At 36.9% G+C, this 22,532-nt stretch overlaps 1 protein-coding gene across 1 annotated transcript in view; it reads left to right on the top strand.

The window, feature by feature from the left end:
* Window positions 1–1,194, top strand: part of iba57 (iron-sulfur cluster assembly factor IBA57) — a 74,366-nt gene extending 73,172 nt beyond the window's left edge. Inside the window, exon 3 of the mRNA XM_028803885.2 lies at window positions 142–1,194. Coding sequence (XP_028659718.1) covers window positions 142–530 — 389 coding nt within the window. The 3' untranslated portion in view covers window positions 531–1,194. The remainder of the gene's footprint in view (window positions 1–141) is intronic.
* Window positions 1,195–22,532: the final 21,338 nt, after the last annotated feature.

Raw genomic sequence — 22,532 nt, 5'->3', positions numbered from 1 at the left:
GATTTAAAAATGTCCCTGTTTTAAAAGAAGGTAAAAACGTACTGTGGTGTTTGAAGATGGCAGTATACTTGAATGTATTTTAACAGCTTTTTAAATAAGTCTGATAAATATTAATTTGAATTCTTAAATTTGTTTTTCTAGGGTTACCTGAAGGAGTGAAGGATCTTCCTCCAGGAGGATGTCTTCCTTTGGAATCCAATCTTGCATACATGAATGGAGTCAGTTTTACAAAAGGCTGTTATATAGGACAGGAGCTGACAGCCAGAACTCATCACACTGGAGTAATCCGGAAACGACTTATGCCAGTACAGTTCTTAGAGTCTTGTGAAGCAACAGAGAGTAGTGATGTTGTAACTGAAACTAGGAAACCTGTTGGAAAGCTCCGTTCTTGTATTGGTGACTTGGGATTGGCTCTTCTGCGGCAAGTTAATACCATGGAAAAGCTTTTTATTCTCTCAACTAAAAACTCCTGGGTTCAGATCAGAGCAGGTATTCCAGATTGGTGGCCGAAAGATGACAGAAATATCTAATGAACACAAATCTTGGAAAAATTGACATATACAAAGATGTGGTTTACTGATGGATGATTAAAACCACTTGTGAATAATGACTAATACATTTGGCATGTTAAAGTGTAATTCAGATGATTTCACTCAAGACTTCTTATACTTACAGTTGAGTTACTACTCCTGATCTTTATCAGGGGGCAATATTTGTTGAGAGGTTGCTTTTTCACTTTATTTTGCTTCTATCTTTCAGGTTACTTGAAAATCACCACACCTATTTTTACAAAACTTTGCAGTTATTTGTGGTATAGTCTAACTTAGAATAAAGGCTAATAAAATAATAGATTTTGTACATATGAATATCTAGAAATAATAAAAGCTGAGGCAGCCTTATTAAAAGTTGCTGTTATCATCTGAAAAAATACTAAAAATAAAAAATGCTTAATAGTACTAAATAGTCTGAATATGACAGCAATAGATCAATACTGTGCATTATTGAAATTTCACTGAAGGAATGGCACTCTATTTACAATCTACTGTATTATTATAGTTATACATATAAAATTTAATTTCTGCTTGTGTGTTTGAGTACCAAGCAAAAACTACCCCACCTCATTCTACAAAACTTATTTCTAATACTAAGTTAGAATGTAAGCTAATAAATGTACACTATTTTGTAAAGAAAAAATGTCTATGCATTTCCACCCTATAAATCTGTCTTTTTATTCCAACCTATACAAGTAAAATGACACCCCCCTTCATTTTAAAAAAATGAATACCCTGTCAATTTCATAGATCGTTGTACAGTAGTTCATTCACTGGTCACCTTGTAGTCACACTACTTCTACCCAGTTATTGGTAAAATTGGGCATTGCAGTAGATATCAAACAGTTGCAGCTGATTAAACTGTCTTAAAAAGGAAATGCCAAATGTGTGTCCAAGCTGGAATACGGATATTGTATAGCTGCAGTACAGAAAGTATTTTTGTGGTAAGTTCACCACTATCGAACCACATTTTGTAAATATGTGTGGAAAATAGAAATGTTTTGAAACATATGGAGAAAATGATCATGATCAAAATAATTGATCATTTCTGTTCATTGAGACAATATGAAGGTTGTATAATAGTTTGTACTATATAATGTTAAACTGCGGCAATATATTTTTTTAAGGAATGTTTTTTGTGTACAAAATGTGTTATTTCACCATGATGTAATTGTGTTGCTTTTGTTTACGTGTGTCATACACTTCCTTTCATTAAAAAGAAGTTAAAGGTTAATTTCACACTGAACAGGAAAGAAGGTATGAGACCACAATTGTTTGGTTACACACCTAATGATGACTATATAGCCTAAACATTTTCTGTCTTTCCTCTTCAGCATGAAAATAACCTTTAACTTTTTTCCCCTTTGCATGTGGATGCTGACAAAGCTATTCACTAACTTTCTTTTACATTGTTTCACCTGAAAGAAAAAAATACAATAGACAAAGAAAACTGGGCTTTTGTCATAATTTCATTTCCTCTGTTCATAATATTTATTTAAAATAAATCGATTTAAAGGCTTCACTCTGTAGTTTGTAGTCTCTAGCAGACCTCAGCCATTTGGAAAAACTGTGCTCAAAATTGAACTACCTAACCCCCCCTACTCATGCAAATTACATACCTATATGCCAGTTAGAGGAGTGAGGCTCATGTATCTTTTCAGCTTGCGTGTGGGGGAGGGTTTTTAGGTGGCAATCTGCTGACTTGAAATGGACTAACCAATATTAGGCTAGATTTTATAGGATTGGGTGGGATTTTGGCAGTATTTGGGGTATAAAGTGTATGTCGAAACTGGCAACCCTGCACTCAACCCTTATTTATCTCTCCACAATTAAGTTGTGCATTTCAAGTGTTGTGCATTCTACACACTCTGACATTTCAATATCATTACCAAATGTATTGCTGTTCTATGAATTGTTCTTTGTTGCAATATTTTTCAATATCTTAACATTTTATTTCTACAAGGGCTTCATAAGATGAAAAGCACTAGGTGCTAAATAATAAAATCCCTGCCCTGGAAACTTGGATTGGGGGGGGAGCAGGTAGTTTAGACCAGGCCAGGTTTTGAACTATACATGAGAGAAAGAACTATAGTGTAAAAATAAACATGCATAGTAATGTAAATACTATGTTAAAGTTCAAATGTAAATGACTAACACATTAAAATAGCTTGTCTTAATGCTAGAAGAATCACAAATAAAACAATAAAGTTGGGAGTAGTATGTAGCTTAATTTATTATAGCAATAACAGAAACCTGGCTAAATAAAGAAAATGAGTGGATGTTACTGTTCGTGACAAATAGAATTTAAACATCGTCTTTAGTCTTCTTTAATTAGACAGTGAACCCTGTCTTAGTGAGGATGTCTAGATTCGTCTGGAAAGCATTAGTGAAAGAGGCCTTATTTTAGGAGTGTACCTTTTTACTAAAAAGGCAAGTTTGCAGGGGGATATTATAGTCATGGGGGACTTTAACTTACTGTGTTTAAAAAAACAGACACTGATTACATCTGAAACTCCTGCTCTTGTGCTCTGCTATATGCAGGGTTAGCTTAGTTAATATTCTAGTAGTTAAAGTACTAGTGCGGGGGGAAGCCAAAGCCTGTCTTAATAATATAACTAAATTCTCAATGTTTTGGAAGGGCAAAGATGTAAAGGCTAAAATTATTAAGTTTAGCTTTGGTAGGGCAGATTTTGAGCAGATATGTCCAAGTCTAAAGAGGAAGGACTCAGATAAGGTATAGATTGTGGAAATAGTCAAGGACCAGCGGAACAGATTTAAAAGCATTTTACATACATTGCAAGACCGGTGCATACCAAAATTTGGAATTAGTAGGAAATTAAAAACTATGCAATGGGTTAATAAGTTGAAAAAGAAGCTGAAAAGGAAAAAATAGCACTGTATATGTGTAAGACTAATAACTCCAACTGGCGTATCAGAGCATGAGGGCAACCTTTAAGAATGATATTAGGGAAGGTACAAGGCAGAGAGCAATGCAGTAGGTAAGGCAAAAGATGACCAAAAGAGGTTCTTTCAGTATTTTAGTAGTAAAAGAACAGTGAAGGAGGAGGTGAAGTGCATCAGGAATAGTACAGGGGTATTAAAAAATACAGTGAAATAGTAGATGCTGTAAACTTGCATTTTTTTTGAGGTCTTCACATCTGAGAAAGCTCACAACCTCCCAGCAGTAAAAGGGGTCCCAAGCAACTATAGGCTAGTAAGCTTAACGTTCATCACAGGATAATTAACAGAAGGAATTAAGTAAAAGGGAGAGCAACTCATAGCAAGAACAGGGGTTTTACTTAACAATCAGCATGTGTTCAGAGCAGGGAGATTTTTTTGTGTTTTGCTAACATGCTGGAATTCTATGAGGAAGCTACAGAGGGGTATGATCAAAGTAGAGCATACAATATTTATCTTGACTTTCACAAAGAATTTTGATAAGGTGCCACATGAGAGTTTGGGCATCAAAGTAAAAATAGTGGGAATTCCCGGTGTAGTGTGTACATTGGTGCAAAATTTGCTCAGACACCGGAAACAGAGGGTTATGGTACAAGGAACCTTATCAGAATTGGCTGATGTTAAGAGTGGTGTCCCACAGGGGTCAATGCTAGGGCCACTGCTATTTTTAATTTATACAAGTGATTGGCTAGGATTGTAAATAACAAGCTGGTTAACTTTGCAGATGATATCAAGATAGGTGGATTGTCATATAATCTAGAATCCTTTGAATCATTACAATGGGACTTGGTCAGCATAAAGACTTAGGTAGATTTGTGGTGGATGAGATTTAATGTAAGTAACTAAGTATTACACATTCAGAATAAAAATATTATGTTTGAATACACAGTGGGAGTTCTGAAAATTAAAAGTACACCTTATGAGAAGGATTTAGAAGTCATATTACTCGTAACTATCAACTGCAAAATAGCGTTATGAAGCAATCAAGACGGCTTAAAGAATGTTGGGTTTTATAGTACAATGTGTTGAGTACAAGTCCAAGGAAGTTATGCTCAGACTTTATAACTCACTAGTAAGGCCTCATCTGAGGTACTTTGTGCAGTTTTGATCTCCAGATTACAGTGAAAAGGCTGATTCTAGGTCTACTGGAGATGAGTTATGACGGAAGATTAAAAGAGCTGAGCAGAAGATTAAAAGTTTAAGCGAAAGGAGATTAACAGGAGACATGTAAAGAAAATTATGAAAGGAATTAGTATGTCTGATCAAGACTTTACAATGAATTCAGCAAAAACATAGGGACACGGAAACTTTTGAAGGGTAAATATTGCACAAACTTTAGGATGTCTCTTCTCACAGAGCCGTATTCACATGAATTTTAAATGAGAGAGATGCGCTAGATTATAAAATTTAAAGTTGAATAATTCTGTGCTTTGCGCATATGGAGCTTAAGTGAATTCTGTGCATTGCTACTTTCCACTCCTTTTCTGAAATATTGAGTAAGAGATCCTTTTCAAACTGTTCACTTTGAAAGGGAGGGACTGTAAAATGTTTTTTTTTATATATTACAGAAATGCTGTCTGAGTCACCGAGACTGAGCAATATTTTTTCCGGTATAGAGGTAGGCGATTGCAAAAACGGGTGGTGACAAGGGGCATCATACATTTCATTTTCATGCATTTTGCCCATGTCTGCCCACACTGAAGTCCTGTGTTAGTGAAAGGGTTGTACGATAAATGTGGTTTTAGTACTCATGTACAACCAGTCGGTGGCTCATCGCACGATCACTTACAGCATAATTCTCAAGCAGAGGTGCAAAGAAGTTTTGCATTAAGTTTATAGCACCATTATGGCACCTTCTCATATCACCATTTTAAAGTGGTCTGATAAATTTTAATCTACCCATATTGTGAAAGATGTGTCGTTTGGAGCTTTGAGAACAAGAACACCAGAAAGTTAAAAAAAAAAAAAAAAAAAAGATTTAACACAGGTTGTATAGCAGAGCCCTCAGTATAACATTATCAGTTTTTAATAGTAAATATTTCAAATGAGAGTGTTTTAATTATTTATAAAATACAAACAATGAATACAAATTAGATACAAATGATGAGCTGAGTCACTCAATTTCTTACACAGCTTATTGAATTGTTAAAACCGAGGTGTTGAACTATATGCAAACTCAGAATATGTATGGTTAATGGTGGAGCTCCTTTTAAAAAATGAAAAAAAAAAGATATTTAAGACAAATAAGTAAATATGTGTACAGTAATCCCTCCTCCATCGCGGGGGTTGCGTTCCAGAGCCACCCGCGAAATAAGAAAATCCGCGAAGTAGAAACCATATGTTTATATGGTTATTTTTATATTGTCATGCTTGGGTCACAGATTTGCGCAGAAACACAGGAGGTTGTAGAGAGACAGGAACATTATTCAAACACTGCAAACAAACATTTGTCTCTTTTTCAAAAGTTTAAACTGTGCTCCATGACAAGACAGAGATGACAGTTCAGTGTCACAATTAAAAGAATGCAAACATATCTTCCTCTTCAAAGGAGCAAACAAATCAATAGAGCTGTTTGGCTTGTAAGTATGCGAAGCACCGCGGCACAAAGCTGTTCAAGGCGGCAGCTCACACCCACTCCGTCAGGAGCAGATAGAGAGAGACAGATAAAAAAATCAATACGTGCCCTTTGAGCTTTTAAGTATGCGAAGCACCGTGCAGCATACTTAAAAGCTGCACACAGAAGGTAGCAACGTGAAGATAATCTTTCAGCATTTTTAGACAAGCGTCCGTATCGTCTAGGTGTGCGAACAGCCCCCCTGCTCACACCCCCTACGTCAGGATCACAGATAGTCAGCGCAAGAGAGAGAGAAAAGTAAGTTGGGTAGCTTCTCAGCCATCTGCCAATAGCGTCCCTTGTATGAAATCAACTGGGCAAACCAACTGAGGAAGCATGTACCAGAAATTAAAAGACCCATTGTCCTCAGAAACCCGCGAAGCAGCGAAAAATCCGCGATATATATTTAAATATGCTTACATATAAAATCCGCGATGGAGTGAAGCCACGAAAGGCGAAGCGCGATATAGCGAGGGATTACTGTAATTGAAAAATTATTTTTACCACTTTATTCCTTATTCATTGCCATGAATCAAGTGACTAAGTTAACATTTTCAAGCCACACATACAAAGAATATATTTTGTTTTGCTTTACTAAAGATTACAATAAGTATAAACACTGGCAGTGATATGCCTCAGGAATCTATTTAATTCTTCTCTTGCACCAACACTGATGTGACACTACTGTCGGTGATTGCTCAGTTGTATATGTTTGAACTCTACTAGTTATCATGGAATAATTGTGTTTTTTGCTATTTTCAACACAACTATTTAAAATGAGCAAGCAGGTTAAAATATTTGAACTTATTCTTTTCTTCTCAACCTACATGAGGGAAACAGAATTTTCTGCCCGTAGTGCTATAAATACAAAACAAAAGAAGTTTGCCAGTGCAACCAATTTTGAGACTGGATTTACCTTCTCTGAAGCCTAATTTTGAAAACAGAGAAATGCATCCATAAGGCTCCTATTAAATACTGTTTAATATTTACCATTAAATTTCATCTTTATAGTTTTCAATCAGTATGTTTGTAATCATCATGTATGTAACTGATACATTTTATGTATATGTAATGCTGTTAAAAAATGTGCTTTTACAGTATGCTAAATACATAATGTTTAATTTGTGGTTTTATTTAATTTTTTAATTTATTTATTTATTATTTAGATAAGGACTCAACTTTTGGACACACGGCTCATGTGGGAAATGTTCTGAAATAGCTGTAAGATATAAATGACCAATGAAGTAGTTTTCCAAGAGTTTCACATTTGGGACTTGATAAAATTCTGGGCTGTATGCAAAATAGACATGAATTCTGGGAAAATAAGTGGCATTGTTTATTACAATGTATGTGTTCAAGCTTCAATGAAGTGACCATTATGTGTGCTTGTAAGAATATGTGAATAGCAGGCCTGGGACTTTAAAATGAACATGTTTCAAAAATAACTTGATTAACAATCAACCAAGTTTTTGATTGATTGCAATATCTTGCATAAGGCAGCCAGCATGACCTATAATATCCACTTACAGGGCCACAGCGCCATACATCACCGCAGTTGTAGAGTCGGAAGTGGTGTCATTGTCGTTTTCAGGACTGACTTGGTAAATTTACTTTTGGAAGGTTTCAGCAGGTCTTGGCAAAGCCCGAAAAGTAACGTCGGGTCAAGGACCCATTCAGAAATTAAGTGATAAAAATGAGAAGGAAAAACAGAACATGAAACCAAATAATACGCATCATTGTGAAGTTCAGATGGTTTCTGCCATCATGTCGTGTCATACATCAAACTAAACAATATGGACCGTTTCTGTGAAATATACCATTAACATTTATGTTGTGTTCGGCTCTATGGGAACCATTTAACATGTCGACAAAATTAATATCATCAAGATCTGTGTTAACTGAAAGTAGTTTTTCGTTTACATTCATGAAACGAAATATACAACATAATTGCAATGTTTGCACCACGTTAGAGTTTAGTAAAACGTTAATAATAAAAGTGATTGCTTTTTAAAATGTACTATGCATGTATGCAATATTGTTCTAAACCAATTTAAAATAAACATTTAAGCCAATCTAATATAGATTAAAAGACAATAATCCAGACTAAAATTCAACATATAATACTACAAAAAAATCTTGAACAAATAACATAAACTGTGATAAAAATTCAAACCCTGAGTACCATCAATTAGGTAAACTGAAAGAAGGGACAGAATGTCAGGTCAGTTTATTGTCTTCCTAAACAAATGAGTTAAAAACAAATGAATGGAGTCAGCTGATCTCAGTAATTTTGGAAGGTCATTCCAAAGTCATGGCGCTATATGGCTGAAGGCCCTACTGTCACCCACAGAGTGCAGGTTAGTGTGGGGCACAGAATCAGAGGACCATAGTGGGCAGGTTTTTAACAGAATTTGATATTCAATCTTGTAAGACAGGGTGCAGTGAAGGTGCAGCAGGATGGCTGTGATGTGCTCGCTGTTGCCAGTCCGTGTCAGGACTTTTGCAGTTGAGTTTTGAATCAGGTGGAGCTGTGATATACAATTAGAAGTGGCACCTGCCAGTAGGGAGTTACAGTAATCCGTGCAGGATGTAATAAAAGCAGGGAAGTGTGTCTCAGCATGAGAAAAGGAGAGGAATGAGCAAACATAAGAAATGTATGTGACACAGGTGGAAGTAAGAAAGTTTCTTAATATGGCTTACTTAGATGAAATAAGAAGGAATCAAAGTGACACCAAGATTCTTCGCAGTAAAAGAAGATTTAATGAGATCACCAAGAATGGTTGAAGAGGAGCTTGTTTTCTTAAGTTGCACTTTAGTGCCACTTTGCAGGAGTTGAGTTTTGTTGCAATTTAATTTTAAAGAGTTTTGCTCTGTTCAGGTTTTAATTTCATTTCATTGAGGCAAGTTGTGAGCTGAGAAAGCTGTGATGAAGTGTCACTTTTAACAATGAAATAGATCTAAGCATCATCTGCATAAAAATGATAACCCAGTCCAAAGCTATGAATAAAATGCTCAAGGGGAAGCATAGAGATACAGAAGAGCAGAGGATGTCATTTCATTAACAAAGGGCAGTCAGATGGAGGAACTCCTGTGAGAAATTAAGGCGTGAGGGTTGCCCTGGACATGACATAAGCTGCATGGCCACACCGCCATGTGCGATAAGATTTACACAAACTGGGACGGTAGCTCCTCAAGACGAAGGTAATGCTACAAAAAGAGGAGTGAAGAATTTAGACAAAACATTACGCTGGATGCTGACCACAGGCAATTTTTTCAACATATTGAACATCTCAGAAAAAAAAAATACTTTTGTCATCTCTACAACCTTGAACTAAGACTGGAACAGGGAGAAGGAGAGGAGCAGGGTAAACCATTGGTGACACCTCGCATTCTACTGGGACGACATGTGCCAAAGTTCCTAGCACGTACAGCCATTGTGTTGACTCAACAGTCCATGACGGCACCTGTAGTATATATGCATAGTGAGTGTTTGTGTGTCTCACTGTGTGAACTGTACAGTTATTACAGTATTATGTAGCAAATGAAAATATTCAGTTCTGCTTGATAAACAAATAGAATGTGATCCGAGGGTAAAGAGTAAACAGGTTATTTACATTGCTTGTTAAAATAAAGAGACCATCTGATATAAAAAAGTCCCTCAATAGTACATACGTAGCAAAAATGTTATCATAAGTTGAGATTCATCCCCAAACTATGCGACTCTTTAATTCCACCAGGGGGGGGGGGGGGGGGTAAACGTTAATATTTAACATTGTACATAGTTATTGTCTGTTTTTTTTTTTTTCACCTGTATTATTATCATTCTTTAATTTAATATTATTTATTGTATCAGTATGCTGCTGCTGAAGAATGTGAATTTCCCATTGGGATTAATAAAGTATCTATCTATCTGTCTATCTATCTATCTATCTATCTATCTATCTATCACAATTATTTTTCATGCTTCTCAAAGAGAAATTAAAATACAATGTTTGTAAACTACTGCATTTGTGAAGGACTGAAGTGTGGGGCTATCCAAAACTATCATTGAGTGTATTTCAGTAATTTGTGTAGTGACTTATAAAACCACAATATTACAGTAAAATATACTGCTTAAAAATATTAAAGAAACCCTTTTTAATATGTGTACAGCATTAAGTCAGTGAAACTTCTGGGCTATTGATCTGGTCAGTTAAGTAACAGAGGGTCTCATTCATCAGTTTCAGCTGCTTTGGTGCACTAGAGGGGTAACAATGAGACGACCCCCAAAACAGGAATGAATGGATTAACAGGTGGAGGCCACTGACATTTTTCCCCCCTCATCTGTTTTTTCACTCATTTTGTATTTGGTCAAGATCAGTGTCACTACTGGTAGCATAAGGCGATACTTGGACCCTACAGAGTTTGGTGGCACAGGTAGTCCAACTTCTCCAGGATGGCACATCAATACGTGTCATTGCCAGAAGGTTTGCTGTGCCTCCCAGCACAGTCTCAAGGGCATGGAGGAGATTCCAAGAGACAGACAGTTACTCTAGGAGAGCTGGAGAGGGCCAGAGAAGGCACTTAACCCATCAGCAGGACTGGAGGAACAGAATGAGCACTGCTAGAGCCCTACAAAATTACCTCCAGCAGGCAGGCCACTGGTGTGTATATCTCTGACCTCTGACAAAAAGAAACAAACTTCATGAGGATGGCCTGAGGGCCCGACGTCCTCTAGTGAGCCCTGTGTTCACTGCCCGGCACCATGGAGCTTGATTGGCATTTGCCATAGAATACCAGAATTCACAGATGAGAGCAAGTTCACCCTGAGCACATGTGACAGACATGAAAGCATGACTGGTTTGGTGGTGGGTCAGTGATGGTCTGGGGAGGCATATGTTGGGGACGCACAAACCTCTACAGGCTAGACAACGGTGGGCACCTTGACTGCCATTAGGTATCAGGACGAAATCCTTGGACCCCTTGTCAGACACTATGTAGCTTATGTCATGTCCAGGGCAACCCTTATGCCTTAATTTACGGTATAATATAATAATTAAATTAATTTTATAATAGTATAATCTTATATCACAGCTCCAGCTGATTCAAAACTCAACTGCAAGAGTCCTGACACGAACCAACAACAGTGAGCACATCACAGCCATCCTGCTACACCTTCACTGCTCCCTTTGTCTTACAGGATTGAATATAAAATTCTGTTATTGACCTGTCCACAAAGGTCCTCTGGTTCTGTGCCCCACACTAACCTGCACTCTGTTGGTGACAGCAGGGTGTTCAGCTGTGTATAGCGCCGACTTCGGAATGACTTCCCAAAATTAATGAGATCAGCTGACTCCAGTCATTTGTTTTTAACTCATTTGTTTAGGAAGACATTAAACAGACCTGACATTCTACCTCTTCTTTCAGTTTACCCCATCTATCAGTCCAGCTACTCAGGGTTTGCATTCAGTCAGTCAGTTATATCCTGACACAGGGTCACTGGGGTCTGCAGGCGCTAATCCCAGCCAACACAGGGCGCAAGGCAGGAAACAAACCCCAGGCAGGGTGCCAGCCCACTGCAGGGTACACACACACACACAAACACACACACGCACCCACACACCAAGCACAAACTAGGGACAATTTAGGATCACCAGTGCACCTAACCTGCATGTCTTTGGACTGTGAGAGGAAACCGGAGCAGACACTGGGAGAACCCGGGAATTGCAATTTATGTTATTTGTTCAAGATTTTTTTGTAGTAATATTTTATGTTGTATTTTAGTCTGGATTATTGTATTTTATTCTATTTGAATGTTTTGTATGTCCTGTATTTATCTTTATTTAGTGAAGATATTATTTGTAGCCAATGTTATATGTGTCCTGTTGTTCTTTCTGACTTTTGGGCATAGGAAGGGTGCTATATAAATAAATTGTGTTCTTATTAGTATTTTTATTTTTTTTCTTTTGATGGCCCATCATTTATAATAATAAGTCACAAAAACTAGAGCAGTTCTATAAGGCAATTAATATATAGCATAATTCAGTGTAGAATATGTATTGCCATTTTCTTCACATACATGTTTAAAAATATTAGATTGGCTTAAATGTTTATTTTATATTGGTTTACAACAATATTGCACACATGCATAGTACATTTTTAAAAACATAATCACTTTTATTACTAATGTTTTACTAAACTCTAACGTGGTGCAAACATTATAATTATATTGTATATTTTGTTTCATGAATGTAAACGAAAAACTATTTTCATTTAACACAGATCTTAATGATTTTAATTTTGTCGACATGTTAAATGGTTCCCATAGAGCCGAACACAACATAAATGTTAATGGTGTATTTCACAGAAACGGTCCGTATCGTTTAGTTTGATGTATGACACAACGTGATGGCAGAAACCATCTGAACTTCACAATGATACATATTATTTGGTTTGATGTACTGTTTTTCCTTCTCATTTTTATCACTTAATTTCTGAACGGGTCCTTGACCCGACGTTACTTTTCGGGCTTTGCCAAGACCTACTGAAACCTTCCAAAAGTAATTTTACGAAGTCAGTCCTGAAACCACGGTGACGCCACTTCCAGGTCTGTAACTGCGGGGATGTATGGTGCTGTGGCTCTGCAAGTGGACGCTACTCAGAATGACACTGTAAATTAAAGAGTTTTTAAAAAAATAAGCATTAGGAGAGAGAAATAACTGTCAAAGAAAAGATAACTCGGACTTTGCCACCTACAGACCACCCCTCCACCCTCAAGCATCACACCTGTTTGGGAGAACAAAGACTGTAACACCCAAAGCTACAGAGCCACCTGATCACAAAGCTTGCTGTGTGACCCTGATTTGAATCAATATGTTTTCATACCTAACATTTACACCTGGTTTTTCCTTCAAATAAACGTAATTATTGAAATAGTTTGCATATTGTTTTGCTGAAGTTGTGCTGTTGTTTACTGACATTTAGCAATGACAAATGATTGTTGTTGAAACAAATTGTGTCCATTTATGCTACGTACTGTCAGGGGCAGTGAATAACCCTTGGCTTCTGTTAGACTGTGTATCCCTTTCAAAGACCGCCACAGGGATGCAAACACCAAAAAAGGTAGTGGTTCTCGACTTTTGCTAGGGTATTCTGAAGTGTATCTCTTTTATTGGAAGCAATCTAAAGACATTAATGGGTAAGAGAAACCAGGTAGGGATGCCTCAGGAACAGAGAGGCTTCCTGCCCCAGGTAAAACATACCTGTAGCAGTTAAGGTAGCTAGGCTCAACTACTGTTGAATATTCTTGCTTTGTATTTGAGCTTAGCTGTGCTGAGTAAATGTTGAATAGGTAGTATTTTGTAGGACATAAGTCAGAATCAAGGCTAATAACTTAGGCATATCCAGTATTAATTTGTTCACAAATATAAAAAGTGCCTTTCATGGACAGTTTTACACCACAAAATAGTATAAGTTATTTTTCATTACTGTTACCTTACAATTTAATTGTCATCTGTCAACTAATTAGGAACTTGAATTATTGAATATAGGTTTATTCATCTATTGAATAAAAACAAGGGTTCATAGTATTGTGATATTACATATAACCTGGTGATCCACAGCTTAAATGTAGCTGGAAAAGTGGTCTGTGAACATAAAAATATTGAGAACCAATGATCTAGGGTACATGAGCACTCAATAGTTATTTTTTATCTAAAAATTGATATTTCACTTTTGCTCATGGTAAGCTCACTTACAATACAGGTTATGAATGTAAATAAAAACTATATGTACAGTACAACAATGGTACATTTAACAAAACACAGTCTGTGAAGTTTTACCAAAAGCAGCTTTTCAATTAAAATATTAACATATTTAAAGGCTCAAAACAGGAAGTCTTTTGTAAAAGAATGTTATATAAATATTTCTCTTGAACAAATTTGCAATCATACTAATGTATGCTATTTTCCTAGAGAAATCTAAATAAATTTTCACTTTGAATGGCCTTATACGGAATAAACATCAACTTTGTATGACATGCAGTTCTTTCAAGGAACCTATTTTTTCTAACACTGCAAGGTGGCATGAAATTTACAGTATTTGGAAATGCTATAGTCTGTTTAATTGTCACATACTGAGAGCTGAAACTATTAAGATACACATAAATATACTGTTGAAGGTTGTCATATAACAAACCAGGGACCAGATAGATAGATAGATACTTTATTAATCCCAACGGGAATTTCACTATCTATCTATCTATCTATCTATCTATCTATCTATCTATCTATCTATCTATCTATCTATCTATCTATCTATCTATCTATCTATCTATCTATCTATAAATATACTGTTGAAGGTTGTCGTATAACAAACCAGGGACCACATGTATAACGTGTAGAATTCATGGCGTACAAACAAAACTAAAAATGTGAACAAAAAAATTCAGATGCATAAAACTGTGCGTAAGCAAAGTTCTATGCACTTTCCCTTTATAAATCCCATGAATTTTAACACACATGCTTCTGTTATTGAGCTAAAACTGTTCAACAGGAAGTTCACGACACTTCAGTTGTGTTTTGTACCCTTCACAAGGTGTGTTTTTTTTTTTTTTTTAACTTTCTTTGCCTAATGATTTTTAGACAGTATGGAGTATATATTCAGGAAATAAGACCGTGACTCGGCGGTGCACACGTGGCAACCAGTGGTGGGGAAACTGTATCCTCATTACTAGAGTAATATGTGATTAAATCACTTTTCATATTGGTATGTTCTCTAAGTAATGATGGTCTGAATGTTTGTGCAAGCAACATATTTAAGTTGTTAACTTCTTTTAACTGATACTTTTTAATGATTAATATTGTCTTCACAGTGTAAAAAAGTTTCAAATTAAATATTTAATTGATTAAAATGTATCATTTGCAATACATGAACATTTAAAAACTTGTAGTTTTCTTATTTTATATATATACTAATATAAAATATATAGGAAAATACTTTTTCTTTTGTTAACTTGTAGTCAAAAACACTGAGGATATCAATGAGAAATATTTAACAATACACTGATGCAGAAATCGTAACATATAATAAAAACCAGGAAGTCAACTTAAAACAATTCTCCAAATGGCTCTCCTTCTAATCCTTAGTATGTGAAGAGACCCTTTAAAAATAAAATTAAATGAACTGTGTTAGTGGCCTATTTGAGTAACCAGCAGCAAAGAAAAGAGATGGCTGCATCTGCCAGTCTGTCTGCTAATGCTGATGTCTGGCACTAGAATTTCCTTTGGGGGTAAAGGGGCTCCAGCCAGACAGCTGGGGGTCTGCTGATAAGGCAGAACTGAATTCAGACTCAAACTGAGCTTGAAAAGAGAGAGCAGTGAGCTAGGTCTGAAAGTAGCTTTAGAAGGAAGGAGTAGAGAGAGGGCACTTTGCCTTTGACTTCATGGTTGTATATATGGTACTCTCTGTAATGTTTGGGACAAGGACACATTTTTCTTTGATTTTCCCCCCTACTCCACAGTCTAAAATTACAAATGACATAATTCAGATGTGATTAAAGTGCACATTGCAGACTTTAGATTAAAGGTATTTGCATACATTTTGGTCGCAGCTTATAGAAATGACACTTTCTACATCAGGGCAGTCCTGGAGGGCCGCAGTGGCTGCATGTTTTTGTTCTAATCCGGTTGCTTAATTAGAATGCAATTCTTGCCAATAATTTAATTTCATGGCTTATTAGTGGCTTATTAGTGCTTTAGCTCTGCTATGTCAGGAAATTCTCATTTCCTAGATTTTCTTCCCATTTCTAAGGATATCATCCAAATGATGTGAAGGCTAAAAAGGATGAGTAATTTTCAGTCCTTCACTTTTTTCTCTTCACTTTCCTTCCAAGTATTTAATTAATCCCAATAGTGCATGGTAAATACACAGAGGTGTAAATGGTAACAAGCTAAATGGAGAAATGCTGGTCTCTTTTGTCATTTGCATGTTACTGCTAATTAAGAACCAGTAAAAACAAAGAAAACAGCTGTTTAAGACTAAAATAAGGCAATAAAGGTTCAAAATTCTAATGAGCAAGACAACTAAAGTGAAGCAGAAGTGTTACTTGAGCAGTAAGTGCTTCTTATTAAGCAATTGGGTTCAAGCAAAAGCCTGCAGCCACTGCGGCCCTCCAGGACCATGATTGAGGACCCCTGTTCTACATCCATCCATCCATTTTTGAACCCGCTGAATCCAAATACAGGGTCACAGGGGTCTGCTGGAGCCAATCCCACCCAACACAGGGCACAAGGCAGGAACCAATCCTGGGCAGGGTGCCAACCCACCGCAGGACACACACAAACACACCAAGCACACACTAGGGCCAATTTAGAATCACCAGTCCACCTAACCTGCATGTCTTTGGACTGTGGGAGGAAACCCTCACAGACACGGGGAGAACATGCAAACTCTATGCAGAGAGGACCCGGGAAGTGAACCCAGGTCTCCTAACTGCGAGGTAGCAGCACTACGACTTGCGCCACCGTGCTGCCCCCTGTTCTACATGGTCCCCCCTATTTCAGGGCACCATAATGTTTGGGACATAGCAATGGCAGATATATTAAAGCATCATATTTAGTACTTTGTAGCATATCATATGCATGCAATGACTGCTTGAAGTCTGTGATTCATAGACATCACTACACACTGAATATATTCTCTGGCTCTGCCAAACTTCTAATGCAGCCATCTTCAGCTTCTGCTTGTTTCTGGGGCTTTCTCTTCAGCATATGGAAGGCATGCTCATAATTTAAATCGGGTGACTGGTTTGGCCATTCAAGAATTTTTCACTTTTTAGCTTTGAAAAACTCTTGTTTTGCCTTAGCAGTATGTCTGGGGTCATTATCTTGTGTAGGATGAACCACTGTCGTTGCTCATGGTATCACTCTATACAGGTTCATCTTTGTCTCATCTACCCACATGACCTTTTTCCTGAATTCTGCATGCTCTTTTAAGTACTCTTTTGCAAACTGTAATCTGGCCTTTCTGGTTTTTCGGCATACTAGTGGTTTGCATTTTGCAGTGTGTCCTCTGTATTTCTGTTCATGACACCTTCTGCAGATAGTCATCTCTGACATCTGCCACCTGAAGACTGTTTCTGATCTGTCAGACAGGTTTTGGGGCTTTTTCTATAGTGCAGTTTTAAATATCAAATAAAGTTGAATTGAATTGTTTTCTTGTTTGCTAGCTGAACGGAGTTAAGGAACATGCCCCGAAGCTGGCTAGTGAGTGAAAGAGTGAGGAAGGCAGGATTTGTGCAAATAATCAGTACCGCAAGCAAACTATGATATGTAGCGAAATGAGAGAAGTCGCAAAATCAACCAGAATGTTCAAGCAAATTATACAAAAAAAACCCTGATGTAAATCCATTAAGTAGTTCTCTTGTGAAAAGCGTACAGACAGAGAGACATTGGGTTTTATATATTATATATTGGTAAACCTTCAAAATAATGTGCAGTTAAAGTCTCAACAACATTCTCAGCATTTCTGGAGCTTAGTAGAACCAGATAACTATACAAATATTTACCAAGCAGCTCTGAAAATGTCTGCTTTGTTTGTGTCTACATACCTCTGTGAGTCTGCCTTTTTTGACATGAATGTCATGAAATCAAAGTTCAGAACAAGACAGACAGATGAACATTTAAATGACTCCACAAGAGTGAACCTAAGTGGCTACACTCCACCATACACCTCTCTTGTTGACTCCACGCAGTGCCAGTCATCCGACTAACTAAAAAACACATCACACATATAATTGGACATGTGAATACTCTTGTGAAGTGAAACCGTGACATGTAACAAAATGACAAATGAATAAGTAATATCTGTGTATTTGTAATTGCATTGTTTTGTTTTGACAGCATTCATGTTTTAATTTAATAGTGTGAGATACACTAGAGCAGGGGTCCCCAACCACCGGTCCGCGACCCACTACCGGGCCGCAGCCGTCTGACAGCCGGGCCGCGAGAGAACTGCCGGCAACGGAGACTCACTCAGACTTTTCAGAACACTTGGCGGGCGGGGCTTTGCAGCGGCGCAGAGAGAGGAGAGAGACCGAGGTGAGAGAGTATTACAACAAAGTATTGTTACGGTCCCGACAGTTTCCCCATATGACACGAGTCTATAGAAATCGCGTTACTACGAAGTACATTCAGCAGATGCTTTCATTACAATGAAGTGACCTTGAAATGCCTGAATGAATCATCCACAGAGCAGTTAGATCTGTGGTCGCAGCTCAGATGTGAACGTTTGCACAACGATCCCCAAACAGAAACATTGTAAAAAAAAATCTTTCTTCGAACTTTCCTCGTACTGTTTTTTTTTTTTTTGCTGTTTTTGTTTTCTGTGGTTTTCAGTGATACCTTTTGCTTATTGCTTGTCAACATTTGAAAAACATCCATTGGAATTTAACTCATTGTCACCCTCCTATAGAAACGGCAGACACGAAAAAAATGATAACAGTGTTAATGTTTGTGATGTGCAATCTGTTGGAATGGCAAATGCAAAGCATATGTCTTTGTTATATGCAAAAAAAGAAGAAACATCTCAGGTTGCAAACGTATGCGAACTGCTTAATAACTTAATAATAATAGAAATGTTATGTAAATTGTGTATAAAACTGCCCCCGCCCAACCGTTGTTTGTTTGTTGAGCATGTTTGAGTTGTCGGGTTGAAGCAGTAATTACTTGTTGTTGACGATGGCAAGTTTTGCACAGATGTTTGCGGGTAGAAAGTGAGAAAGTAACATGTGGAAATACTTTAATTACATCGCAGATGATAATAATAGCAAATGTAGGGTGCGAGAAGAAGAAAAGAGTCTCAGAGTTTCAGTGCAGGACCAGCTGGATTAGTACTTGGTGGAAGTCCAGCACTTCTCTGGCACCATGACTACACTTCAGGGACATACAGTCTCACCTGTTATCATGAAAAGTAAAAAAAATCTAATAATGATAACATAAAATAAACTTGTCCACTGTTCTGTGCTATAAATTTGTTTTCTGTATGATTCCAATAATTTTGATCATATTTTAAGTCAAAAATCGCTGATTTTGCACATTTTCTGATCAAATATTGGGGAGAAACGCGAGGTGTGGCAGTGACGAGACGAGACCTTGGACTGCACTGTTCCTCACACACCGGGTTGATGCATGCAGTTTGCGCGTGCCTGTTGCTGTCTCTCTGTATGTCCCCAATATAATGTTTGCACACACGTTTATTATACACCCTGACTTTCCATAGTCTGGCTAATATCTTTAATGAATGTGTGTGACATATCTAGTCTTGCTGATCGGACATAAAACTGCAGTGAAAAGGCACAAGGTGAGGCAGACGGTACCGTGCCGCACTGAAGGGGGTGGATGTAAACCCATCAGGTGCTTGTTGCTGCTGTTCTTCTACGCAGAGGCTCTAGGCACCAAGATGTTGGGCGATATCAGAAAGTGAAGTGCACTGCAGTGGTCCATTTATTTTTATTTTTTGTTCCGACTGACTGACAAAATGGAACGTTAAGACTTTTAAAACTAAAGGAAAATAAGGAGGACTTTTACAAGAAAGTGACAGAGATTTTCGTGGAGAAGGACAGGTGCATGGACTTCATTTACACATAAAGGTAAGACCATAAACTGTTTCCAATTTTACAAAAAATGGGGTTAGACTAAAAAACAAATCTAATATTTAAAAACTAACTTTTGATCATAAATCAAATATTCTTTTGTTTTTTGTGTTATCCTTTTGTTGAACAGTCTGTATTAAAATTGATTAAAGCATCAGAATTAAAAGCTTTTAAAAACAATTAAATATTTCAATTAAGGTCAAAAATCTTTTTTTTTTGTATAAACCATTCTATACTTTCATTTGTATTGAATGAGTGTCAATTGTGAAATTGCAACAGCAAACATTTAGAAAACATGGAGAGTGCTGAGCAAATGCACTCTCTCTGTTCTCTCTCACCGCTATAAATGTAATGTTCTTTCTTTGCCAAATATGTACCTTACCTATCTGTGTGTAAAGAATTCTGATGAGATATGAAATATAAACAGTAGTCAATGTGCATGCTTCCAGCTGAATGGTGAATAAGCTACTCTTTTGGGTTCATATATTTGTAACTCTGACTCTGAAGGAGTCAGTGCCTCACCAGCCATGAACCTCACCGCACGTCACTGCTTCCTGTATTAAACGCACTCGTCAAGTGAATATTGGCACTATGTGGCCATCTGTGTAATGGACATCGTTGCAGCATGAACAAATGTCTTGAAATGCATGCTTGTTTAAAGCTTAACAGCAACGTGCTTGCACAGACTGGTTTCTTGGGTTAAAACATTTGATCTTGCTGACTATACTCATTAGGCCACTTAATCTGTTTGATCATTGATAGTCAAGCTGTGTTTAACAGCATTATGAACTGTGAGTGTATTTTGTTGACTGAAACATAACTTGCTTCGATATACTGTATGTGTAGGCCAGTATCTGTAGTCTTGCAACAGGAAAAAAAAAAAACTAAAATTGTACTAATATTATGTAAAAAAAGCCAGAACTAACTAAAAATATAAATTGTTGACTCCACTGAAAACTAGAACGAAATAAAAATAAAAATTAATTTTATAAAATAAAATAAAAACTGAAACTACAATTAATATCAGAACTGAAATATCGCTGATGTGTGTGACACTTGGTTTGGGTTGCCTTCTGGTGGCCACACACTTATACTTCATGAGTATGTTGCTGCCAAACAAAACATTAATTGTTAATTGTCAGCTATATAATTGTAACAATGAAGTAACAGACTGAACAATGGAGAAGCCAATAAACCCCACAGCACTGAAGTAGATTAAATTGGTTTTAGAAAGTTATGTCATGTAATGTAGAAGGTAGGAAATTATTTATAGTTTTCCTGTTAAACTGCATGCAGTATATAAGCTACATAAGCTAAGTATAGCTACTAAGCTATAAGTATCCAACATGGGAGCACATGCAAATTGTAGAGTGATATCAATATAACTTTTCCACTGTGAAGTGTAAAAGTGTTTCAATCATGTACAGCTAATTTGAAGATCAAAGTGAAAAGGTTCCACTTTCCAACATTTATAGCCTATTATGTGTGAAAGTAAGAAAACCTAAAACAATCCCTAGCTGGATAATAGGACACAGGACATATTCTATCACACTGCCAAACTCATGTCATTTTCAGGTGGGGTCGGGTGGGTGAGCACCATTAAACCCACAGCATACAAGACAATAAGGTGTAAACTTCATAACAACTGGACTGGGATTTAGGCCATTACCCTGAGCCCAAGGAATAAGTCCTAATCGCTGCCTTATTGGACTTTCACAGCTTTGGCAATCAGTCCAGGTGCAGGGCCAAAATAAATAATATCTTTGATTGTGTAACTGTTTTTTCTTCACACTTATGACTTTGTATATAGGAAAAGCATGGAACCCAGAGATTGAATCAGATAAAATGAAAAAGACTGAGTTAAAATCATGGTTAGAGCTGTACCTGAACAGCCAGTCAGTTTCAAGTGACTGCTGTCTTGTGTGCATATTGTGATGTCTTGCCACTGCATGGGCTGTAGGGAGTAAAAGCAGTGTTGGAGTGGAGTCTAGGGGGAATACACTTTGTAAGGGCACCTCCCTAGAGAGAACTGAGTGACTGGTATCAGGGTTAATTTTAAGAGTTCATGGAGAAAAAAGGGAGGATGGGTATTTGGAAGAGTAGTTGTTGTTGGAGCGAGAGGAAGACAGCATCAGGTTGAGAAGGGAGCGAACAGTTAAAGGACAGGCACGAGGTATACAGAACGGAGGTGAATTATTTTTTATTATTTTGGAGATGTCCCCATGGTTCATTCTATCTATCTATCTATCTATCTATCTATCTATCTATCTATCTATCTATCTATCTATCTATCTATCTATCTATCTATCTATCTATCTATCTATCTATCTATCTATCTATCTATCTATCTATCTATCTATCTATCTATCTAATCCAGACAATAGGCGATAGCAGGGCACCGTTTATATCACGGTATATCAAATAAAAAGACTCCCCTGGACAGGTGGCTCCTGAGTGTGTTTTATTTGACAGGACTTCACAATATGTTGCTGTATCTAACATTGATAAGCTCCTATAATTATTATTATTTTTTTTTTTTAATTTTATTGAAATCACACAACATTCCATACAAATAGATCAATTTTACAAGAATAGGATTGAAAACAAATCAACCCCCACCCCTGAGAAAGAGAGCATGGGCAGCAGAATAAAACTTAAACCTAGTAAAAATAAGTAAATAGATGAATTAATAAGTGAATAAAGATAAATGGAGAAGAAAAAGAAATGGGAAGAGAATCTACTTCCTCAGTGCTTTAAAAGCTTATTCTAAAATGTTACT

This window comes from Erpetoichthys calabaricus, chromosome 6 (genome assembly GCF_900747795.2).
Source record: "Erpetoichthys calabaricus chromosome 6, fErpCal1.3, whole genome shotgun sequence".
Classification (NCBI taxonomy): Eukaryota; Metazoa; Chordata; class Cladistia; order Polypteriformes; family Polypteridae; genus Erpetoichthys; species Erpetoichthys calabaricus.
The sequence above is the reverse complement of the archived record's forward strand: the minus strand, read 5'-3'. Positions and strand labels throughout refer to the sequence as shown.